The 12,713-nt window shown below is 50.9% G+C and overlaps 2 protein-coding genes across 2 annotated transcripts; one reads left to right on the top strand and one right to left on the bottom strand.

Moving 5' to 3' along the window:
• Window positions 1–8,086: 8,086 nt before the first annotated feature.
• GT037_008268 (glycerol kinase) lies at window positions 8,087–10,025 on the bottom strand (the record flags this gene model as incomplete). The annotated part of the gene is made up of 6 exons (XM_038933315.1): window positions 8,087–8,146; window positions 8,209–8,415; window positions 8,475–9,165; window positions 9,224–9,505; window positions 9,562–9,750; window positions 9,799–10,025. 6 exons carry the CDS (start codon window positions 10,023–10,025, stop codon window positions 8,087–8,089), a joined length of 1,656 nt encoding a protein of 551 aa, XP_038783980.1.
• Window positions 10,026–11,526: 1,501 nt separating this feature from the next.
• On the top strand, window positions 11,527–12,294 carry GT037_008267 (uncharacterized protein; the record flags this gene model as incomplete). The annotated part of the gene is made up of 1 exon (XM_038933314.1): window positions 11,527–12,294. One exon carries the CDS (start codon window positions 11,527–11,529, stop codon window positions 12,292–12,294), a length of 768 nt encoding a protein of 255 aa, XP_038783979.1.
• Between the last annotated feature and the right edge of the window lie 419 nt (window positions 12,295–12,713).

Genomic DNA, 12,713 nt, shown 5'->3' with positions numbered 1-12,713 from the left:
TGACCAATCACGGCATACACGACTTTCTAGCACGATTCCTGGTTGGACAACTTATGCATATCTGTTTCTGTCGTCTGAACACGCTCTTCCATCATCGTCAACTACAGACCCAGAAGCATAATGTCTGAGGGCATGTTTGTTTCTCCTTCTGGCGCTTCGTCACGAGACTACCTACCACACCGCACCATTGAAACCCAATATGCGACTAAGTCGGTCTGAAGACCGCCTAAACGGACTTGACGTTCCGAACTCACTCTACCCTCTCGAGAAACAAAACGCAACTGATCAACAGTAGTTCCAGTAGTTCCAATAATTTACCGGTTAATGTCGACTCGACGTCTCTTTTGGAAGTTCGGCGAACAAGGTTTACACCGTGCGAACGCGCCAAACCAAGGACCTCGTTGCGAACCACGGTGATCACGATACACAGGTAGTATTAACTCAAGAGGGTTACGTCTTGAGAATTCAAACTTTGTGGTGGGGGTAAGTCGTTGGTGCATGATCTGCCTTCCCGGACCACGATCTCGACATCTACCTTGTTGCCCTCTTGCGATCGATGTGCAAGTGTTCCAGGGTTGACCGTGTAACAACCACCAAGAGATCCACAGCATGGACCTGCGAGTATGTACAAAGAGTGCTAAGACTCTTGGTTTGTGATTCGCCTACTCAATGCTTAGAAAGCTCCGCAGATCAGGTGTCCACGGACCCGGCCAAGACGCGTCGTATGTCACCGCGTACGTGGACTTCTGGTGTCGTCAGCTGGAGACCTATCAAGCTCCAGATCAACATATCCGCAAGGATGTGCTAATGTGACTGAGAACCCAGACACCAGCCGGCGAATTCTGTCGGAATGTCGCGGATATGGGATAGGGCATTGTAGAGGCTTCTCCTCATGCACACCAAGCTTGCGTCAGCCCTACCGCAAGCTTCGCCGTTCTTGACTACTGTCGCCATCGGTGAATATGCCGAGACATGGCGGAGACGTGATCACCGCCTCACAGCACGACAGTCTTTCTTACATGCGCCTCCGGCCAAACTTACGAGTCGTCCGTGACCAGGCCCTCCCTGGCGCAGGGATGGGGTCGTGGGGTATGTTTGCGGTAAGACCAGGCGATTGACATCGGCAGGTATATCTTCACATCTGATAGAGTCCTGAGCCTCATGGCAGCCCAATGTGGTGAGGCTTACAGTGTTCCATAATCCCTCCTAGCAAACTCATGCCGTGGTGAACTGACAAATCGTGCCATGCTGACCAGTCTTCGAGCTATTGGATTTAGTGGTTGTGAGGTTATACAGTATACGATCAACCTCATACGATACCAGTAGTATGGGGAAGCGGAGGTCAAAGCATGTCACCGAAGACGGCCCGCAGTCACAGTACGTCACCGAGCATGTTTTCGGACACGGCTTGCGTCGGATTCCAGATTGTAGTAGCAAAAGCGATGATTCAGATTAGCAAAAAGGGGGGTTGTGAACAGAAGCCAAACTTGCAATCTAGACCCAATATACTTTGCGTTTGTTTGCTGCATAGCGAGCTATCTCCACGCCATGGACATGGTAACCGATGCTAAAGCTCCGAAGCGATCCACGACTAGCTCTGCGTCGTTATGCACGTCATACCTGTAGCCTTTGCCTGCGTCTCAGATCGTACTAGGAAAAGGCCAGACTTTGTGCCGTACCGTGTCCGTAGTGGGGCGGAGAAGGCTCCGCTGTTTCCATAGCGGACAATCGCTCAACGCCTTTGCGGCCGCACTACATGTCGGTGTAAAGACTCCGAACCGGCCGAGGCTGAGCAGGACGTGTGTTCATTCACACCTAGACGTTTGCGGAATGTCCCGTTTGAGGAGTTCTCTTGGGTGAAGAAAGTTTGTCAAGGCGGTATGTCAGTCAGCTGCTGGTTTTCCCGCCGTTCCAAGCCCCTCCGTGTACCCCAATACCCACACATGGGATCCTGACCGGGCTCGTGAGGTTGAGGTTGTGACCCAGCTCTTGGGAGATATGCAGCAGCGGGCTCGTCAAACATCGGGCCAAGTGTGGTGGACGTTTACATAAGACACAGTCGGGCCGTTGAACCTGGGACTCGCAGCATGCAAAAAGGCAAAGCAGCTGACCTTGCGCTGTTTATCATTGCTGGTGACAGCCCGGGCCGTGCCGGACAGGCAACCAATTGCGGATCCTCAGGGCTCAGGCACCAGGCATGAAACATGATCCTCCTCGACTGCGTGTCACCTGTCAGGCTCGATGTGACAGTCGCAAGCCTCACTTCGCATTCCGCGTTACAGACAGAAGCGCAATACGAGGTAGGGGTCGCGGAAGTGCCGGCGCAAGTTGCAAGTGCCGGCATACGGTAAATAGAGTCTGTCCGATTCGCCGTTTGGCTAGGAGGTTCGCTCCGGCGCTTCCAATAGTGGGCGAAGGGGAAAAAGGCCGTGATGCAGATATCAGAGACCAAAATACGATGGTGTTGTAATCAGAGGGTTATGGTATGGTGCGATCGGCAAACCTAATTAAATATCTCATTCGTTCCGTATAATGTGCTGATCTTATTATGATTAGCCCATGCATCGTAAGCGCCAGGAAGTGGCTTGCAAGGACGTTGCCGTAGGTTGACGACACACTTAGTGTGTTCGTGGAGATGGGATTCTGGGCCACTGACTGCTGCGCCCTTTTTGAAGCGCGCATCACTTTTGACTGGGGTGAGACGGCAGCAGATAACATGACCGCGCATGCATGCGGAACTCGTACCATTCCAAGCTTTGTGGCACAAACATTAATGTTAGTACAGACCGTTATATCCACTCGGGCACATTTCTGCGCCAACTCACGACATCTGGATGCCGGAAGTTTATCCACGCGAATCGCCACGAGTCACATACCGTGTCCTGGTAGACCCACCTGGCGTCATTGCATCACGACCGGGTGCGTAACTGTCCGCCAACAGCCATTATCCCAAGATTGTAACGGAGCCCAACCTAGGCTTACTGGCCCTGGCCCCATGCCAACTCAGAATTAGGTTTCTACTGAACGCGGGGCGGCGGGAGGTAGGCTTACAAGGCCGGAATCGCGCGTGCCGTTTGGAGTGAAGGGAAACTATGAGATTTCTTGGATGAAGCTACATAATTGGATTTCATGGGTGGCGATACAACCACAGTTGTGGTTGCTCAGCAAGCTGCCTCGTGACGAGGTGTGGTCCTGTCATTGCTATGTTAGTTTCAAGTTGGGTTGGGTTGGGGTCATTGGGGCGGGATTAAAAACCGTAACCGCTGGATGTCAAACTGGCAGTAGGATCGTAGTGGAGTGATGGGGGATTGACTTTCTGCTGTGCCTCATTTGCTTCGCGGCCGCTAATGTGACACTTTTACCAGGTTACGAGTATTTGAGGACGTTTATGGCGGGCGGGATAGTGGGGAAACGTCGGCTTTGGGTACGAGTCGTGCCGCTGCATATCAACGGCTTACACTGTAACTTCACACGGCTCAGGGTGCAGTCCTTCGGTAAGCCGAGGCAGGTATACTGGTACAGCTAGGTACTTGGTACTCCATGATCTTATTTTCGTTGCACGTCGTAGCCTCACAAATTATTCCAGGGCAACAGCAACATGTTACGCCGTATTATTCCCTGCTCCTGCCTCATCATGCGGTTGGACTGTGAGTCAGTAGCGTAGATCCTCATCCTCGCGTGCAGCCTCGACCACAATTATGATTCGCTTCTAGAAGATTACCAGAGTGGACCGTAGGCGACTATCTCCTGACTCACTGTACCCGATTCTGGAAAAGGTGGTAAGCATCGTCCTCTGCGTCTTGCAGAGGCATCAAAGGCCCCACCGTCGAGTCGAATTTCGCGTACCACGTGGAGGTGGAGAGCCACATCTTCTGTGTCGATGAAACTGATGTGGCGTCATTCACATAACCTCCCCACACACGCGAAGCATGTATCGTCAGCGTTATGCGTCCAGTGATATTGACGCTCCAACTTCCTCCTGGGGAATTTGTTGATGCAACAGGATGTCGATGTGGCCGGCTTGGTTCGCGTTATCCCTCTCGAAGACTCCGATTAATGTGATGACGAACGACTCAATCTTCTAGTGATAACAAATCATTAGTGGACGTTGCTGACTCTTGACATCAACGAAACCTTGGGGCCTAGTAAGGAGGATCGCGACTCTGGTCGCCAGTAGCGATAGCGACATCCTTTGAACTATACATAGGCGTAGTGACTCGTACAGTTTGCGTTACCATGCAATGTAGCATGCGAACCATATACCAAGTCAGCTCGTACGATACGGTCGCGTGTATTCAGCCTGGTCGTGCCTTCGGCGAACTGAAACTCGTGATTGGCTAGACTGCATAATTAACAGAGGGTTCCTATGGTTTTACCAGTCGTCTTATTGCGTTCCAGGGACCCGGTAAGCCAGACCAATGTAGTAACCTGCATAAGTTTGTCGTAGCTCCATAGAGCGACTTGGTGCTACGGCACGAAATAAGAAACCAAAAGGGGACATTCGGCCGACCATCATTCTGACTTTTTTTCCAGTCTAATGCGCGAGATATACTCAGAACCGCGCGAAACGAACGCGAGTGCGATCCAGCATCAGAAGCAGGCACTGTCCAGGTGGGTGCTCGAGAGTTTCTGAAGCTACAAAACTGAGACAGTTCGGAGAGGACGCCGACATTGGGCCGAAGCGCTGAGATCGCCTGGATTTCGAGGATACTTTCTCGGAAGGAGGTCGGAAGGGGGCGAAGTGAAAGTAAGATCACTGCGGTGAATATTCCGTGTTTTGTTTATGTTCCACGTAAGTGGCGGTTGATTTGGTGGCCGATTGCGCGTTTCGGAGTTGTGGCCGTCGGGTGAGATCTGGTGTGTCACCCACGATTTGGTTTGGCTAATGCAACCATAATATCGTGCAAACTTTGATTAGAGACTGAACCTTTTTTTAAACCGCGAAGTCCTTTAGGGCTATCGTATTGTTGTAAATGCTGTCGGGAGTGGGATGAATCTCCGCCATCGTAACTAGTAGCCTGTGCCGGACATTGATGACTATAATCTCGGTTAAGTGCCAAAAGTCGGCGAAGCAGTATTGGGAAGAGTGGTGAAAAACGACTTTTGAAATTGACAGTGATGATACATTCGCCTATCCAACAAAATACGAAAAGGATTCAAATGGGTATTGTGCAGCTGTCCGCCGTGTACGCCGTGCTATATTGCAACCGTGACTGTAGGGAATGATAACGAGAGCATGGTTCGTGTTATCGTCTGCAGTCGCCTTGGATGTGTTAAAATGGATCTCGTGATACATATTGGGACGTGGGGTTACGAACCGCAGTTCTCATTAAGTCTGTATTCTCTGGGTCAAAAGTCAGTATAGGAATACGATGGAATGGAATGAGCACCTACACTGCCGTGACATTGGCAGGACACCTTACATGTGTTTGTTGGTACTTGGTACACCAGGCTTTGACGACATAGCGGACGTGAGCGCACTTGTATTGCACTTGTGTGTAGTCGCACATGATGACCGAAAAGGAAAGCTGTGAAGTGTTGTGGTCGAATGACGAGTAAGAATTCCAAGGGGATGTACAAATGCAACAATGGATGGCAGGCAAATGATTCTGTTGGTACGTTTGTGAAATCTCCGGATTAGCATGCAGCTGCGCGACGGTCCGTTATGTTATAGTGAACCAGACGGAGCAGCAGACAGACGTCAGTGCGATCAGGTACCCGTGGGAGCTATGCAAAGCTAGCCCATGTCGATAGAACCTGGTTCGTCAGTTGACATGCATCATGGTAGTGGCCGTGAATGTTCAACGTACCCGGGAGCCCGAGAGCGGTCGAGCCTTTTACACACCATAGACCTGGGTGGGGACCTTCATGTTTGAAGTGCTCTCGCTTCCAAGAACCTTGAGGGACAGAGGTAGCAGCCCAACCCGGGTGCCGAGAGGGACTACAGGGTCTTCTGGCCGTATTTGAAGAAGAATGAATGCAAGCGTGAAGAATCTCGGTCTTGCTCTCAGGGTAGGATAGCCAGCGGGCTGCCAACGGCAGTCTCTGAGTGGTCGAAGCACTATAGCATTTAGGACTGCGCCAATCCGCCTTGTCCGTTAGTGTGCACTAAATTCAAAGTTATCAGACGTGCACAGATCAAGTTTGATCTGCGACTACGGTTCCACGTTAAGGTGGCCCGTGGGGTGTGCAGCCGTTGGAAAATCCTTGACCGTGGCTAAGCTTCGGAGGCCAGGGGCCACCCTTCCTTCACATCCTGCAGGTCGCGAGAGAGATCAATTGTATACTAGGTGGCAATTAATGGCATCGTTTACACACTGCTAGAGCGAGGTCTTTACTGCATCGAGGCGCCTGTTTCATCCTAGGCGTGCCTTTGTCGGCAGCATTTCACCGGAGCTTCCACCGATGTGTGTCCTTTATGCTTACTATCCCGCTTCCCCGGCCCCAGTCCATATCGCGAGAGCATCCGGAGGTCAAGTGTTGCGCAATCATCATATGCCGTCCCGTGTACAGTGAGCGCGGCTGCGCGACATGATCCCACCTTTAGTGGCTGCTGGTGGGGTCCTGGTCGCCGGCCTCACTTTCTGATTTCGTGAGCATAACGTTCGAGGTACATTGTCAGCAGGGCAGATTCGGGGTTGCGTTTGAGTTTCGGAGCGTCTGATGAACCCAATGCTGGTTTTATCGGGGTCCGTTTCGTCCGCATGACGCCATGTGATCGAGGTTTCTACCTGCCGCAACACTGACTCTCAAGTTCGCAACTCTTTCCACACATGCTACTCTACACCGACACCTGCTATATGTGAACGGCACAGCTCTAGCACCTCGTACGTTACCTAGGTAGGCTTCCCGCATTGACGGCCCATGTCCAGGTCGCTGTGCCATGACTGCATTAAAGAACAGCGACCAATGCCATCGCATGGGATTTCTGAGAAACGTGTGCATGTGCATACACATCGACCAGGAATCTGGTAGTCTTCACCCGCGGTAAGACTGTCTAGACCGTGCTGCCCGGGCGGTGGAGCACTAAGTGGCTGCCAAGTGTATGTCGGCTCGAACAACGCACGGTAATCTACAACCATAAGAGACGTGGCTGCTGTTCGGCAAGGAAAAGACCTGCCGAGACTGGGAATATACCGACCTATGAAAAATATGGGATTCTGCCGCTTCTCGGGGACGAGACCAATGCAGGGTGCCTTCTCTTATGGCGACCAAAGATGCAAACGCATGCAGAACGTACCAGGATCGCGTCCCCTGGACTGAGCAGGCCTTGTATACAATCCTTCGCTGATCGAAAAGTTCACCGGCTGGCGCTCGCTTCAGACGCGAGCTTCTGAGAAGCCGACCCGACAGCCCCCTCAACGCAAGGAACTTCGTTACAACGGACCATGACCGCATACACGTGCATGATGCATCTCTCATTCCGGAGCTTTGAAGTATATCAAAAGGTCTTCGCACCGCCCAAGTGTGGTATAGCTCCGTGTCCTCCAATTGTGGGCCAGAATATATTGGATGCCACAGCCTCCGCGTTAATGCAACCTCAACAGGAAGCGGAACCAGCAGTCCGCAGTACCTGCGTTCTGGGAGTCTTGATATGCCAGTGGCTTAAACAAGGCACCAAGCCTACCACTTTGTTGAGAATATTACGAACATATCATTGGCTCTTGTGTCCGAAATTCTACAAGTTGTGTAGGTAATCGACTATTCGTTGGCGAGCATCACAAGCCATTCAGGCTGAACAAAAGACATGGATGTTAGCATTTAATGCCACCAGAACGGCGAACTAGCTGATCAGAGACTATACCTCGAACCGTCTCTCCCCCGCGTTGCCAATCCGGTGGTAGCGCCAGAGGCAGCAGTGTGGCTATAGGACTAGGTTCCATATGTTCTATATGCTGACAACCTCTCCACAACATGATTCGGTATGACAGGGGATATCGGGTGGCACTGGCCCGAACGCTTACCGATCACCAGAATCCTACGCGAAGATGCGTTCGTTTGAACTAGTTCATTACTCTTCATACGAGGATGCCAAGGAAAGCATCACGTCGGTTGCGGATATATAAATCTCCATAATACGCGTAGATCATGAGAACTCTCCGTTGGCTTCTCCAGCATCTAACCAACCACGACACATCTCGACGGCCTAAATAAAAAATCAAAGTTAGCACATGCCATTCTCGCAGTTGGTTTGTGGAAGTTACTTACCCTTCCCCACTTCTTAAACATCTTCTCGCCCACCTCCTTGTCGACATTTGGCTTGAAGACCATGCGATCTTTCTGGTTAATCTCCTTTAGTTCGTCAAACTCTTTCCAAACGTCGACAGCAAAGCCAGCTGCGATGGCTGCGCCCAAAGCTGTAGTTTCGCGCATGGCGGGACGGTCGACGGGAATGCCGATAATGTTTGCTTGAGTCTGTTCCAAATGGTTATTTCAGTGCCACTTCATCGGTATCGCCGGATGCCTTCACTTACCTGCATGCACAAGTTTGAGTTACTCATTCCACCATCGACTGCAAGCATGTTAAGCTTGTGGCCACTGTCCAGCTCCATGGCGTCTAGAATTGCCCTTGTCTGGAAGCAGGTCGCTTCTAAGGTTGCGCGAGCGATATGTCCCCGCTCAGTAAATTGCGTGATACCAAAAATGGTGCCCTTAGCATCGTCGATCCAGTAAGGAGCGAAGAGACCACTGAAGGCTGTTACGAAGACACATCCACCGTTGTCTTCCACAGAAGCCGCAAGATCACTAATCTTGTGTGAATGTGTGATGAAGCCCATGTTGTTCATGAGGAACTTGACGCCACTACCCGCAACCGCAATACTGCCTTCGAGTGCATATACGGGTTTCCGCTTTCCGCCAAAGTCGTACGCAACAGTAGCCAGAAGCCCGTGCGAAGAAATGACAGGCTTTTCACCAACGTTGTAAAGCAAGAAGCAACCAGTTCCGTACGTGTTCTTCGCAGAACCGGGCGTAAAACCTTGTTGACCGACCAAAGCTGACGATTGATCACCCAAGCACCCTGCAATTCGAACACCTTCCAGTATGCCGGAACGCAAGAATCCGAAGTCGTCTCGCGATGAAGACGGCACAATTTTTGGCAGCTTGACCTTGTTTTTATCGATTCCGAAGAAATCCAAGAGCTTGTCATCGTACTGAACGGTGTGCCTGTAGTTGCATTAGTCGACTTTGTCGCTTAATTTGAAGCGAGCGGAGGTTGACATACAGGTTCATGAACATGGTTCTAGACGCATTGGTAGTGTCTGTCACGTGAATGTTTTGTTCTGGTCCTCCGTTCAGGTTGTATAATATCCATGTGTCGATGGTTCCAAAGGATAGTCGCTCTTCGTCGTATGCCTTGCGAACGTCTTCGTTGTGGTCAAGCAGCCACCGGAGCTTGACTGATGATGGGTAGGTCGATAAAGGAAGTCCACACATATTGCGTATGTCATCAGCACCCTCCTTATTCTTCAACTCACGGACCAATCCCTTGGTTCTGGTATCTGGCCTGGATTCACAAAGTCAGTCGCTGCCCATTAAATCTCGTACACACATTTTACTTACCAAGCGATCGCATTACATAATGGCTCACCAGTATTGGTGTCCCAAACGACTATTGTTTCACGCTGGTTGGTGATACCGACAGCCTTGATGTCTTCGATTTCATGGCCGTTGTCGAGGAAGATATTCGTAGCCCGGTCAATGCATTGTTCTACCGAATGAATGATCTCTTTCGGGTCGTGTTCATGCCATCTGCGCCAATTAATTCACGTCAAATTATAAGATTTCGCCTGTACTGACCCTGACTGAGGATATTGCTGGTTGAACTCGATCTGATGTTGAGCTACGGGCTCACCAAGGCCGTCGAAAATAATGAAGCGAGTACTTGTAGTTCCTTGGTCTATGGAACCAATAAAGAACTGCCTCAGTTTCCCCTCGTCCAAATTCGACTGTGGCTCTTCTGCAATTTCCTCTTTGGGGACTGGCTGCGGCTCAGTGTCGTGTGCGGAAACGTCTTGTGTCGCCATGCTGAAAGATGTGCTGTTCTGGTCCACGGGTGTACCTAACCCGTTGTATTTATACGGAAGATGTCTTCCGTCCGCGGTCGGAATCGTAGAATGTGCGCGACGGGTGCAGCTGTTGGTCGCGAAGTGGTGCTTTCTAAAATTCGGTACCAAGAATGGTACTGGGTATTGCGACGGTACGGAAAAATTTCTAACCAAGCCAATCAGGTCTGATAACCGATTAACTTCTTTGCGGTGTCCGCGCTGAAGGATGTCTTAACTGCGACGAGTTGAGTGCGGGTGTGCGGTGCCGCAGCAAAGCGCAAATGCCGATGGTGCTGTTCCGAGGGTGTGCTGCGAAAGTGCTTCGCGACAAAGAACACCGAGTTTGAGTGTGTATAACTTAGGATTTGAAGTCGAGGTGGTAAAAGGAGAATCGCAACAGGAACATCGTAGAAGGACGAAGGTTTCGGTGTTTAATCGGCAACGGAATCCGAGCGCGTGCCTTTCCTATGCGGTGTCTGCGGTATGACGCTCGAAGAGGGGTGGTTTTGCCTTTAAAGCGGGGGAGGGGAACAGCTCCACGACCAACAACACGACAGCAAAGATGCCCAGCCTTGTCACATGGAGCCTCAAATCTTTCAGCCTCCTCCGGAGCTCGAGAGACAAGCCGTTGATCGGTCTTCACATCGTCGATCAGGCCAAATGCTAGCAAAACTAGACTCCTTGCCCGGCAAAGCATCCGCGCGCATGTCAGTGTGACTTCACATACAGCGGGTCGCGCGTCCAACAGATCCACATAAGAAGACGCCGTCGGTATTTCTCCAGTGGGACTCCAAGGGGTTGTGGGACACCCGCATCGAATCCACCCAGAGCCTCATGAAGCTGCCAGCGGCATCACAACATGGCGCTCCGTGCTCACATTATTGACAATATAGCTCGTCGGCTTTCCCCCGGATTTCACAACTTCTTCACCGACCAACGAACATCCATTGTGCCAAGCTGTCGATGAAGCTCTCCCTGGTGCTGACGAGCTGACACGATGTCAGTACAGGTCATCTAACTTCGCCAATGACTCGTTGTTTTGCTGTGCCACATAGCGATTTCTACCTGCGCAGATCGATGAATAGGATGAAGCCATGTATGGCATTCAGCGCGGCGACCACGTAAATCCGATGTCAAACATAAAATCAGCATGTCATTTGACGATCATTCTGCAACACCTGCGGAGGACCACGGGTGTTCTGGACTTTGGAAAGGTTTAGGTAGAGAAGCTTCGAGACACTGTATTCTGCATCTCGGAGGTGCGGGCATCGGAAATGACCATGCGTAATGTGTGATGAGTTGGTTCGGACGTGGGATGGTTACCGGTATAAAGTTAGGCATCCGCGCCAAGTGGAGCGGAGTGGGTAGGCCTCGTAATGGCGGAAAGTCAAACTAATGTTGGGGATCGCGACTGCACGTGACGTCTGCATGGGGAAGGTTCTTGGCCTCCACAACATCCTCCCCAATTCATCCTCCAGACATGTCTATGCATTTGCTGCCAAAAGAACTACGCCTTCAGATATGGGCGCTAGCGTACTACAACGAGCCGCCTCGCTTGGTAGCACTGGAGACTAAACCGCACGACGAGGATCATGACGAAACACACTTTTGCCCGCGATACTCCCCTAGTCCTGCCCCAGTGACGGTAAATCTATGTCATGAGTCGCGCGAAGAAGCTCGGTACCAGGCTATGAAAGCAAACCATATCCTGCAGGTACCGTGCAGTAATTCGGATACTGGTTGTGGCGAATTCTACTTCCGCATCGATACCGACATCCTCTTGCTACAGCTAGAAGGGAGGCGTATTAAGCATTACGACGACTCGCCCGAAGTAGGACTACTGGCTCACTTCAGCCATGCAACGGGCTGCAATCCCCAAGAGCTGCAGAAGGTCGCTGTTACAAAAGTTATACTGAACGGATTCAGAGACGGCAGCCTATCAAACGTCCTACGCGACTTTCCCAAGATATCGCACATGGTCATGATGCTCACCAACGAGATATTAGAGGACGATTTGGAGAAAGAGTTGTTTGTTCGCGCTGCTTCAAGGATAGTTCGCATGTACAAACTCGACTTGATGAACCTAGCTACTAGTCAAGGGAAGACGTTTAAGCCACACCCCTTCAACGTGGATTTTGCAAGGCTTCACCATGGTCGGTTGGATATAGTATCGAAAGATGTTTGGCGTGACTGGAGCGATGGCGGAGAAGAGTGGGCAACGCTCGATAACTCTGAACCATTCTGGTAGCTTACCAATCGCAGCGCATACAATGAACAGCCTGTGCGCATACTTTGTGAACAGTCCACAGGTGAGATCCGTAGGCAATAGATGATGGGTCATACATGTAAGTCGAGAAATGAAACACACAAGAGCTAGGAAGATACCAGAGTAGAACAGCTACAGCCAACAATGGCTGGCACAAGCATGGAACACCCCCAACGGCGCATCTCAGCTCCTAGAGCCTGTATCGCCAAAATAATGGCGTTCAGAGTTGAATCTGACCTACACGACAAATACGGACTGTACCATGTATTGTTTTCCGGAGCCATAGCCACTATCTACCATATTATCCGACAGATTTACGCTCCGGCGATTAATCATATCAGTTGTGGGTCTACAATAAAAAGCAAGTGATTGCACAATCGGATAAGCATGCGATCGAACCA

The sequence above is a fragment of the Alternaria burnsii genome (assembly GCF_013036055.1).
Source record: "Alternaria burnsii strain CBS107.38 chromosome Unknown 753, whole genome shotgun sequence".
Taxonomy (NCBI): domain Eukaryota; kingdom Fungi; phylum Ascomycota; class Dothideomycetes; order Pleosporales; family Pleosporaceae; genus Alternaria; species Alternaria burnsii.
The sequence above is the reverse complement of the archived record's forward strand: the minus strand, read 5'-3'. Positions and strand labels throughout refer to the sequence as shown.